This window comes from Ruditapes philippinarum, unplaced genomic scaffold, assembly GCF_026571515.1.
Source record: "Ruditapes philippinarum isolate M1 unplaced genomic scaffold, ASM2657151v2 ctg1031_1_1_1_1, whole genome shotgun sequence".
Classification (NCBI taxonomy): Eukaryota; Metazoa; Mollusca; class Bivalvia; order Venerida; family Veneridae; genus Ruditapes; species Ruditapes philippinarum.
Genome location: NW_026853822.1, coordinates 89,365 through 115,996, shown reverse-complemented (window position 1 = coordinate 115,996; position 26,632 = coordinate 89,365). Strand labels below are relative to the sequence as shown.

The 26,632-nt window shown below is 32.4% G+C and overlaps 1 protein-coding gene and 1 long non-coding RNA gene across 5 annotated transcripts in view; both read right to left on the bottom strand.

Annotated features, from left to right (window-relative positions):
• Window positions 1-2,188: 2,188 nt before the first annotated feature.
• The window catches only part of LOC132738058 (calpain-5-like), a 39,854-nt gene continuing 15,410 nt past the window's right edge, over window positions 2,189-26,632 (bottom strand). For all 4 annotated transcript variants that reach the window (XM_060725484.1, XM_060725483.1, XM_060725482.1 and 1 more), the window contains exons 2-13: window positions 21,721-21,892; window positions 19,302-19,430; window positions 17,661-17,863; window positions 16,837-17,020; window positions 15,767-15,957; window positions 14,786-14,863; window positions 13,415-13,592; window positions 12,135-12,248; window positions 10,794-10,990; window positions 4,364-4,491; window positions 3,759-3,895; window positions 2,189-2,529 (exon numbers count right to left, since the gene is read on the bottom strand). In XM_060725484.1, the coding sequence (XP_060581467.1) occupies window positions 2,335-2,529; window positions 3,759-3,895; window positions 4,364-4,491; window positions 10,794-10,990; window positions 12,135-12,248; window positions 13,415-13,592; window positions 14,786-14,863; window positions 15,767-15,957; window positions 16,837-17,020; window positions 17,661-17,863; window positions 19,302-19,430; window positions 21,721-21,891 (1,905 nt within the window). In that variant the 5' untranslated portion in view covers window position 21,892 and the 3' untranslated portion in view covers window positions 2,189-2,334. The remainder of the gene's footprint in view (window positions 2,530-3,758; window positions 3,896-4,363; window positions 4,492-10,793; window positions 10,991-12,134; window positions 12,249-13,414; window positions 13,593-14,785; window positions 14,864-15,766; window positions 15,958-16,836; window positions 17,021-17,660; window positions 17,864-19,301; window positions 19,431-21,720; window positions 21,893-26,632) is intronic.
• On the bottom strand, window positions 5,336-9,634 carry LOC132738060 (uncharacterized). Its single transcript, XR_009626813.1, has 3 exons — window positions 9,125-9,634; window positions 8,714-8,796; window positions 5,336-6,286 (listed from the first exon to the last, which is right to left on the bottom strand). It is a non-coding gene; the product is annotated as an uncharacterized LOC132738060 (long non-coding RNA).

Below are 26,632 nucleotides of genomic sequence, written 5' to 3'. Positions count from 1 at the left end.
ATAAAATCCTAATTACAATATACGAAAGTATTACATAAAACAAGAGCGGTCCAAAGGAGAGCAGCTCGACTATTTTAAGTGCTCGTCAGTAAGGAAAGGGGCATAACTCTGTAAAAAGCAGCATTATGGGATCTGTGCCCATCATGCTAGATAATTACAGAACACAAATGTGAACTAACTTTCAGTAGTTTTCTGGTTACCAACTTACCAAAGTGTGGCATTAACATAGGGGTGAACATCTTTGAATAGTCAAGCTAAAAAAACGGTGCATTCTTGTAGAAATAGTGCTAGGGCAATTACAACAATTAATATGTAAACAGCCTTTATTTGATATTTGAGCCCATGCTAAGATAAGGGTCTGCATACATACAAATAAAGAGAGATGACAAAATGATAGTAATCTATGACATGCTTAAAGGTGAACAAATTTACATTTATTTTTGTGTAGAACACCAAACATGGCGTAATAATGATTAAAGTGAAGTAAAAGACAGCTCTGAATTTGGAAATATTTTATTGAATTAGCATTTTTTTTAGATATGTATAAATGTATAACTCAAGACTTGATGATGATATCTTTGACCTCATTGCGTAACTTTCACACATGCGTACCCTTATGCTTTTATTTTTATAAACATGCTGATAAAATGGTCACATTTATGACTATGAGCAGAGAATTGTTGCATAGTTAAAGTATAAGGCATTGAATAATTGACACTAAACAATAAAATGTTGCAATTCTGGGTGTAAAATTGCTAATTTTTTCTAAAAATTCTGATACTTAAAGAAAAAGAACAAGCAACATATATATCTTTTTTATGGGAATAAAATTGCTAACTTTATGTTACAAATTCTATACCTATAAAAATAAAACAATCAACATATAAATCTATTTTGTGAGTATAAAATTGCTGACTTTTCATTACAAATTCTGATACTTGTAAAAACAGAACAATCAACAAACATCATGCAAACATATATCTTAATAAATGCAACTCTATTGTAATTATTAAAAATTGTAATCTCTGAAGAGTGACCCTCTGATGAACAATTACCTTGTTACAACAACAGTAACATTTCCTCTTGTAGTCAAATCTCAGTCTACTAGAATTAACCTTACTAGAATACCTCTAAACACATTGTCTCCCAATGGATGTTTCTCTGCAGAGATTATATTGTAACATAAACATGAAAAATGTTTAAGAAGAAACAAAATTGTCACATAAATTCATAAAAATATGTTATGATATAATAATTAACTTATCAAAACTATTTTTTTCTTGATTTTTGATGTCTATATTATCTGTTTTCAGATCAGAGCACATGCATCAATCAATATCATCAAAAATCAAAATGTGCTGAAATGGATGAGTGTAGGACAAAAGCCCTCCCGGACAAAACCCCTCCCGTACAAAATTAACAAGGTGGACAAAAGCCCTCCCGTGAAAATGACAAGGCGGACAAAAGCTCTCCCATGAAATTAACAGGGCAGACAAAAGCCCTCCCGTGAAAATGATATTGTGAAAATTCAATGCACTCCACATATTAAAATTGTAATCATGAATATTTTTCTTTTCCATTGGCATAAGAGTGTTTGTATGAGCTTGAGTACATTCCTGATTGACATCTGAATAATAAGTACTAAAATCTGTAAGTGCATAATTATTCACGTTAAAATGAAGAATTACTCACATGAGAAATTTAGACTAACAGAGTATTAAATGATGAAAAGAAGCTAAAATGAACTAAAATTAAAAGTCCAAGTGCCTTGTAATGAGTCAATTACTTTATAAAGTGACTTTGTTTTAAACGTCATTCGTGTGAAAATATTACCTCGTTAAAATTTCTGAAAGGTATATTTTAAATTAAAGGTGGTTCTAGCTCATAAAAATACTTAGATCAATAGAAAACAACAACAAATATATATGTTACAAATTTAATATCTTAAGTGCGTTGAAAAAATGAAAAAACCCACAGGTATGTAACATACATAGATCTATATATTTTGTTACGGGGGGGCTTTTGTCCGCCTTGTTAACTTCACGAGAGGGCTTTTGTCCGCCCTGTCATTTTCAAGGGAGGGCTTTTGTCCGCCCTGTCAATTTCACGGGAGGGCTTTTGTCCCCCTTGTCATTTTTTGTACGAGAGGGCTTTTGTCCGGGAGGGCTTTTGTCCGTTTCCCGAAATGGATATCAAATCACCAAATTTTAAGGGTGCCGAGTTGTAGGATATTAAAAATGCTGAATTGTCCAATTTCAAAAATGAAGTTATCAAATTAACAAATGCTGAACCAACAGTCTATTGGGTCTCCAAATATCACAGATTGTTGAATTTTTACACAATGGACATGTTATCTGTGTGAAAGACTTTGAGCCAGAGACCACCTGGTTTGGAGATTAGCCCTTCTTTACCTTTGGCTGCGAGGTTATATCTCTTGATGATGTTGCCACCTGTATACTGGTGAGGGTTGTCCATGGGAAGTGTGGCGAAGCCCATAAACTGATCCTTAAATATGTTGTGGTTCCAAACCTGTTAAAAGGAAATTGTAATTTTGTATGTTACAAATTTTGTTTGTTTGTTTCATTTTACGCCTTTTCCCAACAGTATTTCAGTCATATAGGCGGGTAGTTTCCTAACCATTGTTCCTGGAGAGTTACACAAGTACTAGACTACCTTCCTTCGCACTAAACTACCAAAGCATATTCCAGGGATCGAACCCATGCCAGAGAGGTAACTGTATTAGAAGTCATCGACTCTAACCCCTCGTCCATGGAGGCGGTTCATGTTACAAATTGGTCTATTGGTTTTAACCAATTGTGTGCTTGCTGACCACTAAGCTCAAAGGGGACAACATCGAATTAGAAATCATTCAGGCCTCTCTGGTTTGATCCTCGGATGAGGTGTAATTTCTCCATGACAATAATTATTGATCCTAGACTTTGAGTCTAATGGTCACCTGTCTCTCAGGACTGATAAGGACAAAATTATATGGAATGAGTAGTCAGTCAATAGTGGAGAAATTGGTAATTGCCAAATAGGAAGACTGTGGGTCAAAGGATTCATATGCTATTGGGCGTACAATCTTTTTGAAGTCAAAGCCCTTGTGACCTTGACCTATAATCCAGTGACTTCAAAATCAATTCAGGTCATCTAATGGTCATTACTAACCACCATGCCAAATGTGAAGACTGTGAGTCAAAGGATTCTTAAGTTATTGGGGGGGACAAGCTTTTTTAAGTCAAGGCTCTTCTGACCTTGACCTTTGACCTCAGAATCAATAGGGGTTATCTACTGGTAATAACCAACCGCAATACCAAATATGAAGACAGTTGATCAAAGCATTCTAAAGCAATTGAGCGGACAAGCTTTGCCCCCGTGACCTTGTACTTGGATCAAATGACCTCAAAATCAATTTGAAGACTGTGGGGCAAGGAATCTTAAGTTATTGGGCGGACAAGGAAAACCGACGGCAGGCCGGACGGACAACCTGATTCCAGTATACCCCCCTTACAACTTTGTTGTGCAAGGGTATAAATATGCAGTAATGACCCCTAACTGTGTTAGTCACACAGTAGAAATATAGTGATGAATACTGCAGTCATTTATTGCACATAACATAATTATAAACTATTACTTGAATCTTTGTACCTTTCTTAAAATCAATGTCATTTTTCTCAAGATTTATAGTCTTGAAATATTTTGGCTCATCTGGAGGCATGTAGCTTTAAGGGTTAAAAGCAATGAATACATAAATTTACCTCAATAATAACATCCTGGTTAGGTTTCTTTCTGTATAGTGTGAAACGATCATTCCATTCAGGGTTTAATGTGTCTTCCTTGTGGTAATTCTGTAAAGTTCTACCCTCATATTTCACAACACAGTATGGGTCTGCAGCTGAAAGAGATATGTCTCACATGGTATGTCATGATACAAAAGATAAGGTCATAATTATGTTGACTTTTAATCTTTATATCTTGAAGTAAAACATTTTTTAAAGATAAGAAAACCACTGACATTGTACTTGTAATTGCAGGTATGAGCCCTAATTGGGTCACAACCATGTTTCTTCATATGACACCATTACTGAATGGTTCGAGGAAGCAGACTCAAAAGTGATTAATAAAGTTGCAAGAACTTGTTTCACAATCCAGCTTAAATAAATATGTTTTAACCAAGTACACAATCACTGGAAAGTAAGCCCTCTGAGACATTTTAAAGTTTTCACTCAATAAGATATTACAAATTAATGTTTAGCTTGTTTGGATTTGGTATCACACAACTTGACAAAACTTGTAAGAGTAACAATGTAACCAGTACGTAAGTGAAAGCCTAGCCAGGAAAAGTTATGTCAGCTGTACTTACTAGAACCTTTGTCTTGAGCCTCAAGTCCATCTGCTTTCACTAGTGTTATTTGAGTGGCTGCAATCTTTGATCTCTTCATACCAAAACCACAACAAGAACCTGGTTGTGGCTCATCATGTATAAGTTCACTGAAAAAATCAAAATTCTTTTTTGAATTGTCTTTTACAGGGTAGTTGGTGGTTATACGATATTTTGACAGATTAATTAAAGCATTTTTTACTGTCCTAGGAAACTTTGATTTATAAATAGACGGCTATTTATTTCACTTATATCATTGGATACTCTGGCTGAGTCATTTACATTTTTTTTTTGGCTGATATCCAGTCCATTACAGGTGTGTCAAAGACAGCCTTTTCATTGATTGCCTCCGAATAAAATCAATCACAACGTCTGTTCTATACATGGCAGTATTAAAGACAAAATTGCGGCAAACAATTAAATTCAACTGTGAAAAGTTCAATAATTAAATTGTGAACAATTTCCAGCAAAAAAAGCATATAAAATTTACAGTTACTCATAGTTTTTACCCTCCCTGGTGAAGAATATAAATTTTGTTAAATGCAATTTCATTGGTCAATATTTTACGCACCTGTTGCTGTAATTGACACAAATCAATTCATTTTACCCTCGACTTTAATACATGTTAATCAACCATGGGTATCCAACAATGTGTCACTCACTTTAATAGAGCTTTGTATTATTAGGAGAAAACCTTAAAGACTTTGGTGTAACTGGTCCAATATACCTTGTATAACCTTAAACAAACATGTACAACATCTCATACTAATGCCTAAACTGGTTCAGACAAGGGCCATAGCTCTATTATTACTTGTCCAATAATTTTCATGAAGCATCTCATTAAAGTAAAGATGAAAAGTTAAGAATTTTCATGATATATGTACAAATAGACAGCAGAAGGCATGGAGCAAATATATATGCCCCTGGTGTGCGAGGGCATAAAAACCTGTACGAAATGTTACGCCCGGAATTGGGGCGGAATATTGGCACGGATTACGCCCAGAAAGTTAAAATTCCTTTAAAATTTACAGTATATGATAAGGGTTCATTTTACGGGCGGATTCTGGGCGGAAATGGCACGGAATTTGGCACGAAATATGTAAATGAGCAGGAGTAAATTCCGTGCGGAATTTTGAACGGAATTTTAGGCACGGAACTATTGGCACGGATTCTGGGTGGAAATGGCACGGAATTTGGCACGAAATATGTAAATGAGCAGGAAAAATGTCCGTGCGGAAAACTGGCACGGAATCTGAGCACGGAATCTTAGCACGGAATTTTGGCACGGAATTTTGGCATGGAATAATCAGAGCAAAATTCCATAAACAGTTGTTTTTTTATTATATTTAATTTAATTAATGATGACCATTTTGTCATGTACTTTGGACCATTGATAATTAAATGACTGGCTAAACAATTGTATTTAGACTATCTTAATTAAAGATATGCATCTAAAATTATAGTTTATATGTAATAATTAATTCAATATTCATGTAGTAAACTTCTCTATAAGCTTATGAGTAACTGTAAACATACATGTATGTTTATATGATTATTCTCTTAAAATCACATCTAATTGTATTTCAATAATCCAAGTTAAGATATGAAAATTATCACAGTTTGTTTTTCTTCACAAATAAAAGATATCCTTTTTGTCTAGCTACAGAATACATCCTACATTAACTTCAAGTGTCACAAACAGCTTTTTTATTGTGCAAGTATCTGTACATGACTTTTGTAGGTACTGCTGCTTTCTTTGATCACCTTGATTTCAACTATTATGTTGTCTGTCACAAACCAAAACTTTCTTTCAAACTGATTATCAAAACCACAATTTTTCCTCATTATGTCAGCTAACGTCCTGTGCAAGTGTTTCCTAGTGGCACATCTTGTAGTTGCGTTCACCTTCAAGGACAAAAATTACAATTGATTTAACCCATTACTTCATATACACGCCTTTTAACGCCTTTTTCACCCCCCCCCCTTTTTGTTGTCTCAAATGATGAAAAAATGCCTTATTTAGGCCCCAAACACTTGTTTTTGTTTGAGAAATGTTGTTAAAAAAATTGACCTCTTTTTCGGCGCGGCCCCCCAACCAAAAGATACATCAGGGGGTTGCCAGAAGTTTTTTGGGGGGTTTGAAGGGGGGCGGAGTCCCCCTCATCGCCAAGAAAATTTTGGACTTGTGAGAAGCTGTAAATGACCCCAGATTGATCATAAGGTAACGTGTAACCAACGCTGAAAAGCATTTGACTCTATCTCAATCCATTGATAAGTTGCAGCACTTTGAAATCAATTTTGATGGAAAAAATCAACGCAAAATAGTGATTTTTGGCAATTTTGAGATGTCCCCTCGTTGCCATGGTAACAGAAAATTTAAGTCTGAGCATGTTGTTGCAAGGACAATGGTCCAGTCAACATTTGTGCCAAGTTTGATTAGTGTTGAAGCCGTTTTTATAGTATTATAGCAATTTGAACTTGTAACGGGAGACTTTTCAATGAAAACAGCCATTTTTCACAAAATGCTCATGAAGCAATGGGTTAATGAAAAAAATAAAAAAATCTACAAAACAACAATTTTTCTTCAAATTTATATGACAGGCCATGTTTAAACATGAAAAAACGCGATTTAGGGTAATTTCAAGTATTTTCATAATTTTCAGTTAACCCATTACTTCATATACACGCCTTTTAACGCCTTTTTCACCCCCCCCCCCCTTTTTGTTGTCTCAAATGATGAAAAAATGCCTTATTTAGGCCCCAAACACTTGTTTTTGTTTGAGAAATGTTGTTAAAAAAATTGACCTCTTTTTCGGCGCGGCCCCCCAACCAAAAGATACATCAGGGGGTTGCCAGAAGGGGGATGTGCCCCCTTCTGTTTTGGGGGGTTTGAAGGGGGGCGGAGTCCCCCTCATCGCCAAGAAAATTTTGGACTTGTGAGAAGCTGTAAATGACCCCAGATTGATCATAAGGTAACGTGTAACCAACGCTGAAAAGCATTTGACTCTATCTCAATCCATTGATAAGTTGCAGCACTTTGAAATCAATTTTGATGGAAAAAAATCAACGCAAAATAGTGATTTTTGGCAATTTTGAGATGTCCCCTCGTTGCCATGGTAACAGAAAATTTAAGTCTGAGCATGTTGTTGCAAGGACAATGGTCCAGTCAACATTTGTGCCAAGTTTGATTAGTGTTGAAGCCGTTTTTATAGTATTATAGCAATTTGAACTTGTAACGGGAGACTTTTCAATGAAAACAGCCATTTTTCACAAAATGCTCATGAAGCAATGGGTTAATGAAAAAATAAAAAAATCTACAAAACAACAATTTTTTCTTCAAATTTATATGACAGGCCATGTTTAAACATGAAAAAAACGCGATTTAGGGTAATTTCAAGTATTTTCATAATTTTCAGTTAACCCATTACTTCATATACACGCCTTTTAACGCCTTTTTCACCCCCCCCCCCCTTTTTGTTGTCTCAAATGATGAAAAAATGCCTTATTTAGGCCCCAAACACTTGTTTTTGTTTGAGAAATGTTGTTAAAAAAATTGACCTCTTTTTCGGCGCGGCCCCCCAACCAAAAGATACATCAGGGGGTTGCCAGAAGGGGGATGTGCCCCCTTCTGTTTTGGGGGGTTTGAAGGGGGGCGGAGTCCCCCTCATCGCCAAGAAAATTTTGGACTTGTGAGAAGCTGTAAATGACCCCAGATTGATCATAAGGTAACGTGTAACCAACGCTGAAAAGCATTTGACTCTATCTCAATCCATTGATAAGTTGCAGCACTTTGAAATCAATTTTGATGGAAAAAAATCAACGCAAAATAGTGATTTTTGGCAATTTTGAGATGTATCCTCGTTGCCATGGTAACAGAAAATTTAAGTCTGAGCATGTTGTTGCAAGGACAATGGTCCAGTCAACATTTGTGCCAAGTTTGATTAGTGTTGAAGCCGTTTTTATAGTATTATAGCAATTTGAACTTGTAACGGGAGACTTTTCAATGAAAACAGCCATTTTTCACAAAATGCTCATGAAGCAATGGGTTAAAAAGAATGGAAACAAATTCTGTTCTATGGTAAAATATAATTGTGTTCCATTATAATATTTCATCTGGGATGTTAAAACACTCATACTCAAGCAAATGCAGTTTCAAAAATACTATAGCAACATCATTTCACAGTAAGCAAATGATGTAAAAAATTGCCCATTATGAGTACTTTAGTAATTACACTTTTGATGTCAAAATTAATAATGATTTTACATTATCTGGGAAACAATTGTAGTCTCTAAAAATGGTTTGTTCAGATATTTAAAAATACATGTAATTACCTTTTCAGACTCCAAGGTAGTGAAATATTGCTGATACTATAAACACTAAGTTGGCAAATTTTCACAGTCTGCAATGGCCCAGTCTGCAATTATATATTCTCATAATTTAAATTGTATGTATATTATAACATGTAAGATCTTATAGAAATTTAGCACTGTAAAACATAAGCTCAGAGGCCAGTCTATGGACCATGAACTTTAAACAAATACTTTTGGTAATACATCTAGATTTAATAAACAGATAATTATTCACAGCATGTAAATGTAGTTTGAATAATTATAAGTTTTATCAACATTACTTTATAATTATCAACCTTATTTTATAGAAACAATTTTTGCTTACTGCCACAATATATTTTGATTGTTTATAATAACCTTTTTCTTGCATAAATGTATCTAAAAGTTGTTTACCTGAAACTTTTTACTATGATTCTTTTGTATAATCTTCCTCCCTCAGTTCACTCTTAGTTCATTTACAACAACCAAACATTTCCACAGTCTTGTCACATTTAGATAAATGTTTTCTTTGAAAATTCCAAAATATGTACACAACATTCAAAAACAAGATGTAATCTCCAAAATTTTGCAAGACCCTTTGTGGTGGCATTCAATAAGCAGCTGACCCATATATCTGAGATTTCAAATTGTTCAACAGTTTAACTGGACGGACAGGTCCATCATTATGTGAAACAGGGATTATCCAAAAATATCAAAACAGTGCCACCATCTTATTTTTACATTTATTGAGTGTAAAAACATATCAAATGATAAGTAAATGTAGAATTTGAAAATCATAATAAGTTTTTGAAAGAGAATCAAAGTGTCAATTACCTTCTTAACTGATTGTTTTGAAATGTATACTGCTCAGACTACCTTAATAATCACATGGAACAGTCTGGTCAGTATACCAGAATGCCCCATCAGGAAAATTAGTCATGCATCAGATAGAGGGAAACACAAGTGTTTATCATTAGTCTTATCTGATCTTTACCTTAATGTCTGTAGTATTTATTTATCCTGACTTTTAAGAAATTATCAAGCACACAGTGGTTATTATATTTAACACATTAATTGTGCATGTATATAATGGGCAATAATGATTATATATGTGTTTATTGTACACAATCATAAACTAAATGGCAATAATTGATATACTAGTATATGTGTTTATTGTAACATAATAAAATAAGTGGCAGAGTAAAGTGTAAATAATCTAGATGTATGTCTACAAATTTCCAAACAAACTTGCTAGTAGATTATGTACTATTTTATATGGCATTTAAAACATAAATTAAAGTTTAAAATATCATTCTTAAATTATTTAACAATTAATTGCTTTAATGCTACCAAGAAATTAAAAATCTATAGATACACACTGCAGGGAAGAATTACTCATGTATTTAGATATGTAGTAATTTAATTAAATAGCATACAATTTACATTTTACTTCAGTATCTTTAGTAATGTAATAAGCTATGTGATATAGAAAATTAAATAAAATTTTGCATTAGATTTTAGCTCTTTTGAAAATTAATAATGTTTGACAAAATCTGTTTAAATAACAGATATAAATAACACTTCGATTATTTCACCAATTATCTTTTAATTGTTGAATTTTCATTCTTGTGTACTGATTTAATGAAGTAATTTCAGTGAAAATTTCCAAACAAAAAATTCTAAGTGTAAAAAAATTCCACCTCAAATTTAACTAAGATTGAAATTTGGCCGGACAGAAAATTCAAAGTTCTGAATTCCGCCCATTCTATCTCAAGAAAAAGTTAAGTTTGAAATTCCATCCAAGATAAAATGTACAAGTACAAAATTCCGCCCGTAATAAAATTCCGCCCGGAATGGTTCTTGTTTTACGCCCAGAAATAATTTCCGTGTGGGGCGGACTGACATGGAATTTGCTTTTCCGTGCTTAGTCCGCCCAGAAAGCAATGATTCCATCCCAATTCCGTGCCATTTACGCCCAGAATCCGTGCCAAAATTTCGTACAGGAAGTAGCAAATAATGCAGCCAACACCAAATTTCAAACCAGAAGATACCACTGTCTTTGGTAATGTAACGGTGAACTTACATCAAATTTAAGTTGTTACTGGCATACAGTCTCAATACATAGTCTCCAGTTTGTCCAGGGTCAAACGTTGAAGGAATAACACAATAACGACCTCTCGTCAACTTCATACGGTTGAATACACTTCTTGAAAGCACAAATGGTCCGGAAGAAACACGCTCCATCCTGTCATGCATGCGATACTTCCGGTTCAAATCAGCCTAAAATTAACAAAAAACAATTTTTAATTGAAGCTGTGTTTTTTAAGACACTCCCTGTTTTTATTTTTCAAATAAAATTTTAAAGAAATCTAGATTTTCATAAACCAGCCAGGGCGAACATAATATGTATACATGCACCTGTTTTACAATATCCTGTTGTTCATAAGTGAACATCAAATTCTCTTATAAACTATTTGTTATAGCTGTGGAGGACAAAATTTAAAATATCCATTTCACTCCTTCAACACTGTAACTAATGAACTTCCAGAATTTCTACCATGTGACTTTCCAATATAAATCATTATTGGATCCAATGTTACCAATTCAGCCATATTTTTTTTTCATTTTCAGAGTCCAAAAAAAATCATATCATATCCATATTGTATTTTAAGTTACGCTGTCGTCATCATTAATTTCTCTTGTACAAGTTATATCACTTTCTGTATCATCATGCACCTTATCACTGTGATTGTATGTTGTATGCAATGAAAGTACTTTAATGATAAAGTGTAGTCACACTGTAGACTGATATTGAACTGACATATTTCATATTTTACTTTGACTGTCATGTGTTTTATCTAATCTGATATATTTTATTCTTAAAATTTGGTAGTGTGAAATAAGGAGATCATTATACATTGTACACAGCTGCGAAACCTATATTGGACTCAGCTATAGTGCCTCTTTTGGCATGAATGAAAATTACACTATTTTAAGGCACTCTGCTGAGGTCAAAATGCCTAAGAACATAAAATTTGAAATTCTTGCATAGATCAAGGGATGCACTTAAAATGGAAATATCTGCGAAAGATTAAAAAAAATAAACTCACAATTACATTGGAAATCAAATTTTGCACATTTTTTAGCCCAGTATGAGTAAAAACCATTTCAATACTTTTCATTTTATGGATTTTTTTTGCTTAGTTGAAATAATTATTAAAAGAAAACAGTAATGGAATGATAGGAAATTTTGCACTTACCTGTACATGTAAGTTACTAATTCAGATCTACAAATAGTAAACACGTCTTGAAAAAATATTTCCAGTACATTCAAGACAAAAAAAACTCAGTGGAGTTCCTTTAACAATCTGAATTTTTTTTTTAAAGAATCATTGAAATGAAATCAGTTTAATACTGAACATACCCGCAATATAGTAAATCCAATGGTATAATTATCCTTCCCTTTATCTACACGCTTATCCTGTTGTTCTAAAGACGCCATGATTTCCTCTTCGTCCTCCGTGATGTCAAATATATACTGTAAGATAGGAAAATATTTATCCTATTGTTCTACCGCAATATGAGAACATATTTATTATGTTGTTCTTTTGAAATATAGCAGCATATCTATCATATTATGTCGTTCTACTGTTATATGAGAATATATTTATCATGTTGTTTTTCTGAAATATAAGGACATATTTATACGGTTGCTTATAGTAATATACATATCCGGTTGTCTTACTGTAGTGAAATATCATATTTATCCTGTTTTTCTTACAAAATATAAGAACATATTTATCCTGTTGTTTTTTTAGAAATATAAGAACATATTTATCCTCTTATGTACTGCAATATAATATCATAGTTATCCTGTTGTTTTACTGTAATATAAGAACATATTTATCCTGTTGTTCTTTAGTCATATAAGAACATATTTATCCTGTTGCTCTACAGTAATACAAGAGCATATTAATCTTGTTGTTCTTCTGTAATATAAGAATATCTTTATCCTGTTGTTCATTGCAATATAAGAACATATTAATCCTGTTCTTCTTCGGTAATATAAGAACATATCTATCCTGTTGCCCACAGTAATATAAGAACATATTATTCCTGTTGTTCTTCTGTAATATAAGAATATATTTATCCTCATATGTACTGTTATATAATAACATATTTATCCTGTTGTTTTAAAAATAGCATGCTCCCCTCTTTATTCAAGTTGTGATGCCTAAAATGTGCATTTACATGTCAAAAAAATAAAAATATTTCTTAAGTTTCATATTTTCATTTACAACGTTTACCTCTGTTATATCAACTATATATTGTAAAAACATCATATTTATTCTGTTGTTCAACTTCTGAAACCTGTGATGCCTATGTATATGTTAAAATAATACAATAAAAATATACAATGATTCTTTAAAGACATCTTGATATCATTTTTAACTTCTTTATTTATGTCCAATAGGTTCAGTACAAAACTAAAGATTTCTTCTGGTTGTTTTTCTGTAATTACATGTTTGTTCTTTGGAATCGAATATGCACTGAAAATTTTTTATCAATCTAGAATAAATATGTTTAACAAATTATTCCCTACCTATTTTAAATAACCCAACATGTAACCTTATAATTACTGTTAACTGATCAACAGCATACCACTAAACGTAACATGAATAAAAGCATAGTTAATTAATTCACCTGAGGATTATTCAGGAATGTAGAGTGGTTCCCGCAGCCGCCAGCCCGATCTGGTCTCTTCCAGGTGCCGCTCACTTTCCCTTCCCGCCAAGTTTTCTTGAAGGAGAAAAATGACATGTTGATCATATGACAGATGTCCATGCTGGTAAAGTAGTGGCAGAAATCCTCGTACGACATCCTGAAAATTGACAGAATAATACAAATTATACTATAGTGAAAACATAACATAGTTCTTGAATATGTTTTAACACAGCATGAATTGCAACAAATAAAAATTAGTTCGGAAAACATCTTTTTATTATGTAATATTATGTCCCTAGGTTTAAAGACAAAATGTTTTCAAGCCACAGTGACTATTAACACTAAATGAGACACACATAATACAAATGTAAGCAATGATATAATAATATTCGGTGGAAAGTAGTCAAGTAATTAACACATCAGACTTATAATTTAAGAATTGCTGGCCACATGGGTTCAAATACTTTCTTGCATAGCAGACTGGCGATTCTGTTAGTTTTCCCGATGTCTCAAATTTCATCTGCCATGTGGGGTGCCAGATAAGTTGCGTGCAATACAACAACTTCATTTTAGCGCATTTTATGAATGAACCATGTGTAAATAACGTCAATTTGGCGCATTTTAGAAGGGAAATATCTGCTTAAGATGACATCGTTGTTATTAAAGTTGTAAATTCATAGGCTATCATAAGAAAATACATGTAATTATGGCTGAAATGACATTAATTTCCATGAACAAAATATTTTATAGAGGTAAACCATTTTAAATATGAAAGAATATGGCAGAATATGCAAGAAAAAATGTCTGACACATGTTTGAAGTTTGGATCGGAATATCTGTCCCTCACATACCTGCCCATGACCGTAGTACCCTCAGGACGGATATTCCAATCGGAACCGTAAAAATGACAGATATTATAAGTTAGGTACTGAGTCAACCCATTACTTCCTTGGGTAAGAAACTTTACACTTAAAAAAATGCATTGCTTCATAATGACTGGTTCAAGAAAAAAGATCCAAAAGTGATTCTATAAGCTAATAGCTTTCATCACAATCAAACTAAAATAATCACTTTATAAACTAAACTAATTATCACTTTAGTTCTTTGTTACTCTCTGAACGCTTGTGTTGAAAATTCCAGCCATTCTCCACATCTATGTAGTTAAATAACAAGACTCTATACACTTTATTGGTCACATTATCTTACTATTTTGATACTGAAATCCATTAAACTAACTATTATCAGGTCTAATTAGGTTCAAACAGGTTGTGTCCATTTTACTAGTTAATCATTCCTGGTGAAAAGTAAGAATAAATGACTTAAATATTCTTGTATAGAAAATAATTATACCAAAACTCTCCATTGTCATCAAATGTCAGGCCAAGGTCTTTCTTCTGACTGTCACTAACTTTCTTCCATTCTGCTGACCTAAATATAGACATTACATGATCATGTATGCACTAAATATAAATATTACATCATCATGGATGACCTAAATATAGACATTACATCATCATGTATGCCCTAAATATAGACATTACATCATCATGTATGCCCTAAATATAGACATTAAATCATCATGTATGACCTAAATATAGACATTACATCATCATGTATGCCCTAAATATAGGCATTACATCATCATGTATGACCTAAATATAGACATTACATCATCATGTATGCCCTAAATATAAATATTACATCATCATGTATGCCCTAAATATAGACATTAAATCATCATGTATGACGTAAATATAGACTTTACATTATCATGTATGCCCTAAATATAGACATTAATTCATCATGTATGCCCTAATAGGGAACACATAACATATTTACAACAGATAATTGTTAATTAATTTAGAAAATAAGATATAAGGAAATACCAAAATATCTCTATTTATTCAATTTTTCTTTCTTTTTGTGGTACTTCATCTACATGTTTCAAGTCAATGACAAGATTCTAATAATAGATGATCCTAAAAAAACTTCACCAGTAAAGTGTCAATTAATTTCAATTCAGCATTTAAATTTCTTTACAGATATATAGGATTTTAACCAATTCTTATATCAAATTAGCTAGTACACAAGGGTGTCACAACAGCATTTAACTGCAAAGTAATCAAAAGGGTTCTAAAAAAAGTTCAGTGATATTTAATATGCCATTGCCGAGTGTATTTGCAAACTGGAGCTTAAAGAAGCCTAGAGAATATCTTTATAACCTCAGACCAAAGCCAGTTACACAAATACACATGTGTAAAGGTTAATATGCATGTTCAGTCCATGAGCTTCATTCTTTACATGCTTCAACTTTAAAACAGGAAGGTATACCCATCACTCCAAGCTCCTTTCCATTCAGTACCACCCCATGGGTTGCGGCATCGAACCATCTGTAAGTAATCTCGTGCAAATATGGAAAACAGTCCAGTCCCCAACTTGATTTTCTTGACAGCTGTGACACTGTAGGCGTGGCCTTTGACAAGACCGCATGATAGTTCCGCCTCCATATCATTGGCTGTAGCCTGTAACAGTGTGAGAAAAGAATCTTCAAATGGAAATATGGTTATAAATCTAAAATGTGAATTATTAATCAGCAAGTCAAAGAAATTCTCACAAAACCAGGTTTTCTGCCAATACATGTACATGTAATTTGTTGAAATCCTTTAAGAATAGTCATTGCCAGGCAAACAGATGTTTAAATGATCTTGAAAAACATTAAATTTTCAGCAACATTATAATGCTGTTGAAAGAGATTTACATTGAGAAATTGTACAAAATTTTATGAACACTCATTATACAGCTCATGAGCACTGGTAAATGAGTGAAAAATTGCATAAAGGTTGCAAAACACAACTAAACAGCAACTCCATATGTACAAAACTCAATATTGAAACTCTCAATTGTCAGGACTTTCAAGACAAAATACATGTGGAATGATAAAAATGTGAAAATTTTACAATCAAAAACCTCAATATTGCTTTCATTTCTCAGTAACTTATAGCCACAAGGTTATAGAATTTTTCTCTATTTTGAATCTCTGGATTTTCATTGGTCAATGTACATTCTGTGGCAGTGTCTGACCAATCAAATTCCTGAGATCTGAGTTTGAGCTTAGAGAATTTCTTTATAACCTTGGACCCTGGCTTAAAAAAAATAAGAGGGCCATAATGGCCCTGAAATCGCTCACCTGTATATAAAAGCTCTCCATGACAAGAAACAGGAAAAATTGTAAACTATAAACAAAAACAGTCTTAAACAGGTATCACAAAGTTCATATTTGTATCTGAAATAGTGCATGTGTAAAAACATTACTGGTTGCTATTGCTAAGGGAAAATGTGACAGGTGAGCTAAAAGAGAATGAAATGCAAAAGAAAAAATGCAAAAAATTGCTGGCACATACCACAATAGATGCACTCATGAGAGAATGATTCTCCTTGGAATGTTTTAGAATTCTAAATAAATCTTTCTGTTTCTCTGGTGTGGTGTAGTCCTCCATAGCTACACGTTCCCCGACTCCGCCTGTCATGTCAACAAGAGCATCCTTTGCATTTCCTGCAACCAGGGATTCATAATCACCAGCCAATCTATAAGAGGAAATTTTGTTAGGAATTGTTATTGAATATAACTTCATTATTCCAGGGCATATTCTTCTAATAGAATGGTTTACTACAACGGCATGAAAATATCCAGTGTCCCTGAACCTACTGCAGTAAGAGGCTAGTGATTTGAAGTTAGCAACCATAACCACTTAGCATTGGCCACCTCATCACTCTATCTCTTATCATTAACCCTTAAATCTGCAAGAACAGAAAGGAATAGGACTAAAACCTGGCCAACTTTCATGTCTGTGCAGTCTGGCCACGTTTTATACTGTAACTGTAGCTCAATTTTTGTAAATCACACAAACTTCAAATAAACAGTCACAAATTCAAAGCAAGATAAATCTATTACACAAATTAAGAAGCTTAAAGGTTAACTTCCAAGCAAGAACAATTCTGATTATGATGACATATCATATTAGGCTGCTTGCTTAATTTAGACCATCAATATGATTTATAATTTGAATAGGTAAAGTGTAAGTAGGTCAAATGTATTACATTGATGGGTGAATTTTACTGTTGAAAAGAGAGGCATTTAAATTTAATCCATCTGTTATTTATAATGTATACGGGAAAGATCTTAATTTTCACATCTACATGATTTATTTATGTCATGCTCACTTACTTGGCATAAGCTTTCTCTAGAAGAGCTGACCAAAACTCGTTGCCTGAATTGGAATGGACAAAGATAAGACGACCATGTCTTGTAGGTAGATAATCGTCAATAACTACATCCACCCACTGCCCACATCGCCAAAACTTAAAGTGAAATATTCCTGCATACTTATTCTTTTCACTCCATTCTTGTTCTTCATAATCAGGCACAATCTAAATAAAGAATAACATGGTTAATTATCTTTACAATAAGATAGTATTATAACTATTTCAAAGACAAATTTTGATACAAGATTTGGTTTAAACATATTTTTTTAAGCTAGATTGCGAAGTTCTTGCATACCTCTTTCGAATCCACTTCCTGGAACCAACCAGTACTGGTGTCATATGAAGAAACATGTTCGTGACCCTATTAGGGATCAAACTCACAATTACTGGGTTTAGAGGCAGACACCTTAACCACTAGACCATCGCTTCCCTTACAAGATTTATTCAGGCATGTATCTGAAATATTTTCCCCCTAAACTGAGACGAGCTAAAAATGATCTATAACAAAGTATTCTGTTGCTATTTTTATGGTTGTGCAATAATTTTGGGCAAATACTATGTTGGCTTTCACAGAAATATAAAAAATTTCAAATCTAAAAAGTCCTATCATGTATGATATGGTATTTTCATCAACAAGTTAGTAAATATTCTTCCAATTTCACAGACATGTAAGCGAAATTATACTTGTATTATACATGAAACATAATAGCAACCCTTAACCAGACTTTCATGATGGAACATAAAAGTTATTAACCTTTGCCACCAGTACAGAACCAGGCCAGCAATGCACATCAGTGCTGCTGTACGAGTCTGACCAGGTTATATACTGTTGGCAATAAAATTGTCATCTTGTTATCCCCAAAATTGATAACAGACAGTCCCATTTAAACATGAAAACTGGGCATGTCCATTTAAGAAATTCAGGTAGTTAAGGATAAAATGCAGAGAAACTTTCACTACTTTATAAACATGTATATACACACTAAAATGTTTCTAAAACACCATTAAGGTGAAAAGAAAAAACTGTACAAATCACACAAACACCTTCTTTTTTTGTAAGCTGCCAGCTTCTCAATGTTTTCTCACATTTTAAGACATAAAATTTGCAGACAAGCTGTCCTGATAAAGCTTAATAGGTAGAGCATTGGACTGTGAGCCTTGTGACCTTGGTTCGATTCCCTGACAGTGCAGGTCACTTTCCATGTGACTAATCATTAAATCCTTCCAGTCATTTGCACTGTTCCTCTGCTCTGATATATGTACAGGAGTTATTAGTTTCTTGCAAAAGTGAAGCAAATATGGTTTAACTGCTTGACAGCCTGCCCATGAATGATGCAGGGACTTTACTGCGCTCTGGTGGATTCAGAGATTCAAGTGGCAAGATTCAGTGGGTAAACTACCAACACCACCACCACAGGGATAACTGGCAAATGGTCTCTCAAACAAGGGCAAGGTCAAACAATCATAAAACAAACAATTGATGAAGTCTGATGGTCTTTAAAGACAAGCATGTACGATATGGTCTTTTTTCTTGAAAGTGTAAGATAAAGTAAAATATGGCTTTTATTAACAAGTGGTCTTTATCTCAGGGTTGACTTCCTACCTTTTTCCACAGTCTTGAGTCAGCCAGGCAGGCACAGGCAGCAACAAACCAACAGTTACCCAACGAACCTTGCGAAAAGTCATCTGAACTTACTCCTGCCTCGAAGAACTTTGGGTTTGTTGTTATTTCCTGAAAAGTTAAAAAATAAATCATTAATAACTGCTATAGTCTTAAAATAATTCTCATCAGCAAGTAGGTAATTAAATTATGTGGTTTATTTATAGTAGATAGACAGCTTAAACAGCTTTGAAGGGGAGATAAATTGGTACTTAATTATGAGAAATGTAATAAAACTACAGAACTTGTCATGAAGGATGATTAATTCCTATTAAAATCTTGGCAGCCACCATTATATAAAATTTATGGCATAATTTTTAGCAGACATAGTGAAATCTTATTTTAGGAAAGTCATATTGACTATAACAAAGTTAATAGTGATATCTAATTGTGTGAAACTTTGATGTGCATTTTACATGACTGTACAATTATAATTTAAAGCAGCATGCCTCCAGATTCATGCTAATTTTCATTAAATTTTGAAAATATATTTTAAAGTACATGTAGAAGTGAACAAAGAATGTAATGTAGGCATTGTAAACGGCATTCTAATTTCAGCAACGCAATCAACATAAATTTCAAAAAAAGAAGTCGAAATATGCAAAAATCTAAGCTCTTACTTATCATATTATAGTCACGTAGTTAAAATGATATGGTGTTTAAATTACCACTATTATACAGTAATTTAAATCACACATAACAAGTAAATTATTACTTGAATCCTTTTTACGTTTCTTGAAATCTTATTAAAGAATGCTTTAATTAAAATTTTAGAACATATTATTCTCAAGCTTGACATTCATGAACTATTTCTGCTCGTCTGGAGGCATGCAGCTTAAGCTACTCAAAAATGAGCTGTTTTTAATTGAAGTAAACATGCGTATAAAAAACCCTAAAGATTGAATGATCAATGAAAGAATAATTTTTAAGATCTGTTCTCTACCAAAATACAACAGAGGGGAGGGGGGGTAAAGCAGTAATTATCCAACAGTATTGAATTGCTTATTTAGACACTTCTTTGCTATATGTCTGTGCATTTGTAAATAACTATCATGCCTGCAAATATTTGTTTTGTTTATAATGCTTAAACCAGACACATGCAATCTAATAGAAACATTAAAACATTACAGTTTTGTACATTATTAAAGTACAAAAAATTTACAAGTTGCAACATAATTAATTGTGTACACCACTTAATAATGTGTACAGACTGTAATGTACATCACTTATGTGCCTTTAAAAGTCTTATTTCACATTTAAAATTTAATAAGAATTTTCAGCTGAAACCGCCTAATATTTTTGAGAGATTTTGGTCATCTTCAGAGTACAAGCATGGTATTGGAAAGATCCTAAAGGATATAACACATATGAAGTAGCATCAATAGTAATCTCCCTTGAAAGAAAAAAGATAATCTACTTCATGTAAATAAGATTTTAACAGTTTTAAGATTAAGATGAGATTTTTGGAAATAAACACTTTTTGTATGTATTTTTTAGATGTACCTTATAGTTTCCTTTCCTAAAAAAAAGTTTTCCAAAAAAGCATGTCTATACACAGTACAATCATGGGCATATCAGTAATTGATCTAATCTGAGATCTTGACCAGAGCCACCTGTCCATACCCTAACCTTCAACTCACTCTCTGCTACCTGTCATTCAGCTGTAGACATTCCCACTTCAGGGTAGAAAAAATGCCTAAAGTAATTAATGTAGTACTCAACCAAAGATCTTATAAAATTAATAACAAAGGTGTTGGCTTGAATAGCTCCAGGGACCGAAGACAGAATTAAAGGAACTTGAACAAATTGTACTGGTTATCATTTACTGAAATTCTGACTCATATTGCAGTGCTTAGTATATAATTGAGCCTTGCCATGACAAAACAAACATAATGGGTTTGCGACCAGCATGGATCCAGACCAGTCTGCGCATCCGCTATCAGTTTCTCTACTTGTTATACGGTTTGTAAGCGAACAGCATGTATCCTGATCAGACTTCCCGGATGCGCAGGCTGGTCTGGATCCATGCTGGTCGCATATCCATTATGTTGGTTTTGTCATGGCAAAGCTCAATTATGTTGTTTATAATGTTCTAAACTTGTCTATCTGTGTTGAATTTATATATTTTAGTTAAATTCAAACGTTAAATTTGTATAAATATGTTGGGTTTTTCAGTTTTCCAGCAATATATTAAGATAATACCTATGGCTAAATTCAAAGCGAGGGAATCTTAGTTAGCTACTTAAATTACCGACTAGACAATAGAGGTGACACCTGTCAGTTTTTTTCTTTCCAATTTAATACAATATGATTTGAAAAATTTGCTCATACTGTGTTAAAATAAATCTTTAGAATCAATTACCCCAGGTCTTTTCCATATAATGTCCGATGGTGCACCCCTGCTGTAGTACAGTGACCTCCCACTGGGCGGAAACACAGGGTCAGTAAATAACACGCCCTTTTTTATACAGTTACTTTTCAGGTCCTTGTACTTCTGACCTTTAAAAGGCACTGTGTCGTCAAACAGACCCATTCTGAAATATAAAATAAAAATATATTTAAAGTAATACCAATAACGTACATGACAAAGATATTGACCTACATTTATCCCAATGACAATTGTATTGTCAAGGTTTTTGACATAATTATGGCCCCATTTTTACTCAGAAAGTGTAGTGAGCTTGTACTACACCCCACAAGTTCAGGTGGTAGTACCCCACAATTTCACGTGAAAAACTTTAATCAAGAATTTCAGAAAGGGTCTCAAATAAATTTGTGAAATAACAAACAATTATGATTGGTGGTTGTCTGATGAGATATGCTGCTGTATGCAAAATTTTAACCCAAAGTGTTGTGCTGACAGTCCAACACCTAGGGGCATATGTAGGATAGACTTAATAATTATTCAGTATAAATAAATGTTTGAATGCCATGCTTTAAATCTCTAATATATAATGATATAATTAAAATATTATGCAAATTTTGCCAAGGTATAGGATTAGGATTATCCGTTACACATTATCCTGAATTTCACAGAACTCTTCCTGATGTCGAAAGACTTTATTTAAGCTTAATTTGACATAAAACTTGAAATGGCTTTAAACTTTTCAAATTTGTTACAATATTTTGAAAATTTTCACCAAAAATAATAAATCTTCCTTTAAAAATGTCAATGGAAGCAAATGTTGTGAATTCAGGCTTTATATGGGCCTTTAAGGTCTTTGATATGCATGGAAAATATAAACACTCTTTGATTTCAAATTATTGGAAGGACATGATAAATATTTACACAAAAATAAAGAATGTATATAGGTACAAAAAAATTAAATTTTTGGCAACCATACTCTGATAAAGCATTAATGGAATTCCATACAAATAAAAGCAAATTAGTTACGGAAACAAAATATCTCATTTCCATAACATTAACCATTTGGCATTTTCTTATAGTTTCCAATTTTTTGGCATTTAAATTTACCTAACAGACATGAAACAAGCATATATACATTATTTATTATCCTTGGGCCTAAAGCAGACATAAAACAAATGTATAACCTATAAGATTAAGAAGACAGGAAACAAACATACAGTTTATATTATCCTTGGCCTAAACAACATAAAACAAATGTATAACCTATAAGATTAAGAAGACAGGAAACAAAAGTAAAGTTTATATTATCCTTGGCCTAAACAACATAAAACAAATGTACATTATAAATTATCCATAGCCTAAGTCTTGATTACTGAAATGTTTGGCAACAATATCAACAAAGCATTTGTACATCATTAAACATCAGCTTCATAATATATTCCTACACCAGGCACTACTTTCAGCTGTCTGCCAGTCAGATATCTACAGACACAAATTATCTGTTACCTTAGCATAAAGATCTACTAAACTTAAACTTTTTCTCTCTCTTTTTTTTTTTTTTTTTTTTTTTGAAAAAAAATAGATAAAATAGAGCTCTGTTAAGATTTTGATGAACTGCATGCAAAACCTCATATTGTAGAATGAAGCACAATGAAAATAATAATAATTACTTCTATATTTCTTTAAATCATCAAAAGTCACAAATCATTTGTCAGTTTTATGTTATATAATATTTTTTTAAAGATAAGTAAAATATAATTTATTCCACTTCTTATTTTAATTCCTTAGGTTCTGAATTAGTATCTTACAGGAAGTGTAGGAATTTGTATACTAACTAACCACTTCAAATATCACCATCTTATAATCATACCACAAAATTATCATTTCCGATATGAAATTAGTAAAATATTTCCTGCATGATAATGGTCAAGACACAAATGATTTCATTTTAATTTAAGCTAGGGTGTAGGGGCGAAAATGTTTGTCTTTGGTATATTAGACTAAAAATTCTTTAATTGACTGTAATTTAGCCCTACTCAGTATTATAATTTAATAACACAGCATCTGGGTATATATACAGCTTAGCATTAGTCTAAGAAGTACTCAAAGACATTTAAATAACTTATCTCAGACTTTGACAACTTTAACTTCATAAATCATGAATTATTAACTTTAATATTTTTATATCAAAATATTATTCCTCATACATATTCAGACAATGTTAAGAAGCTTATAATTATGGCTACTGTGCTAAAAATCAATAGACAAAAATTCACATTTTTAATCCGTCAAATTCTAATGCACACCAGTCCTGAGAAATCTTTAAGAGAATGTTTCCTAAACCTACGATGATCAGGGAACCAAATAATTTTCTTTATTTTGCCTTATCTCAATATATACATTCCAAGTCTCAGACTTTGAAAATTTAGCCACACAGACATGTTTAAATACTGGCAATCTTGTTTAAAATATCTTCTGTATAAATCTGTATGACTAGCATGTATAAACATTTTATCTCTGTTTTATGATTATTTACTTTTCCCTACAAAATATTTCACCAGAAATATATCAATGTTGTTTCTACAGATCTGTTTGAAGATATAAACAAAGAAAATTGTGAATTGCTAGGAAATATAAACAGCATTTTAGACTTATATGTTTGAAGGTATAAACAAGGAAATAATTAATTGCTAGGAAATATATACAGCATTTTAGACCTAAGTAACATAAAGCATAACCACGATCTCTCCCTTATAAAAATAGTTGTTAGAGATCAAAAATAAATTTAGTATTTCTTAAAGCTTAGACGTGACATCACATTTATGCAATTCTGTTAGAAATTAAACATCATTTTTTCTTTATGTTTTTAAAATAATGTTCACAAATCACAATATTTTTTTTTACTTCACTAATACTTGTAGTCATATCTTCTTTTTCTTCTACCTATTCATAAATGAATTTCTCATACTTTGCTTAAATAACCCTGTGCTCCATAATTTGTTATCTAAGGGTATTTTTTATGAAGTTACATGTTGATACTTCCAACACTTTAAATTACACTGATCTGGACAAAAATTGAGTATAAAATTGTCAAAGTAGAAATAAACTATAACAAAATATGCAACAAAGCTAATTACAGAACAGAACAGAACAGAACAGAATTTATTGATTTAGGCCACCAGCCCATAACATATACAATTGTAACATTAAAAAGATACAAAGTTATGTGGATACACTCATCAATACATTATAACAATTCACACAAATTACATTGTTAATGATAAAATATAGACGTATCTAAATCAAAACTGCATAATCATCTTTTTTCGAATTGTTGCATGATAAACATAATTGGCAAGACTTTTTATAACATTTTCATTTTTACACGATAATAATATATTCAATTTGTGCTCTGTTGCACAAGTATAATATTTCTTAGCAATATAGTTTGCTCTTAAATCTGCGTATACAGGACAGATTAGTAGAAAGTGAAATTCATTTTCAAATAATCCTAAGGAACATACTTTACAATTCCAATCATTCGTGTTAATTTTTCTATATGACTTTTTAGTCACTTCTAAATGTGAAAGACCTGAACGTAATTGAGCGTAGCAATGTCTGAATTTCCTGATATTTAAGATAGATATATAAGTTTCCAGGTCATAATTGATATTAATACGATTATACAATGACAGACATTCACTAGAATCTAACTTGCTATACCATCCCTGCAAATAAAAATTATCTTTAAGTCTTTGACAAAACAAATTGGGAAAAATATTTCATTTTGAACGCATTGGTTCAACCAAACTTGCCAAAACCAATGATTACATAAAATAATTACAATTTGCCCATTTAAAATATTTAGCACATGTTGTACTTGAAAGCATTCTTTTAAACAAATTTTTACATATCTGTCATTAGGTAATTTCAATAATTTGAACCAGTACTTTATGCAACGCATGGCAGATTCTACATAAATTGGATAACGACCACAGTCGCCTAATACTACATTATTACTAGATGTTCTATTTACGCATAAAAATCGTTTACAAGCTAAACGATGAATAAGCTCACAATTTTCACGGGGTTTAAAACCCCATAATTCGGATCCATACAGAAGGATCGGTAATATTTTGGTATCAAATAATTTAAAAAATATGTTTGAAGGCAATTGTCCATAATCATACAAAGAAGAAAGTAAAGAAAATAATACTCGTTTAGCTTTCATTGCAAGTTCATTGCTCATAATATTTAACGACATAGTGGATGTAAATGTTACTCCAACATAGGTAAAAGAATTAACTATTTCAAGTTGCTGATTATTATAATAAAAACATTCATTACGCGCTAATCGACTGCCCTTTTTAAAAACCATGACTTTTGTTTTTGATATATTTACTTGCAAACAACTAGACTTGCAAAACGTTTCTAATACATTAAGTTGATATTGTAAATCTCTAATTGTTTGTGCAATCAAGGCTACGTCATCCGCAAACATTAGCAGCCATATTGAAATTTCATTTGGCATTATCTGTATACCTTTAATTTTATCGTCATTGTTCATCATAACTGATAATTCATTTATAAAAAATGAGAACAATTTCGGCGAAGCCAAACATCCCTGCTTGAGGCCCATCGGGCAATTAAAATAATCTGAGATTTGACCGTTAGAACGTACACATGCTTTTACATTATTATACATAGCAATAATAGAATTTAAAAGATTTCCCCTTATATTAGCATTGTAAAGTATTTGCCAAAGCTTGTTACGATTGACAGAATCAAATGCTGTTTTGAAATCAACGAATGCAACATATAATTTGCCCCTTTTCTTTGAAAGTGCCTTAGAAATAAGTGATTGCAGAACAAATGCATTATCTGTTGTACTATAACCAGCTCTAAA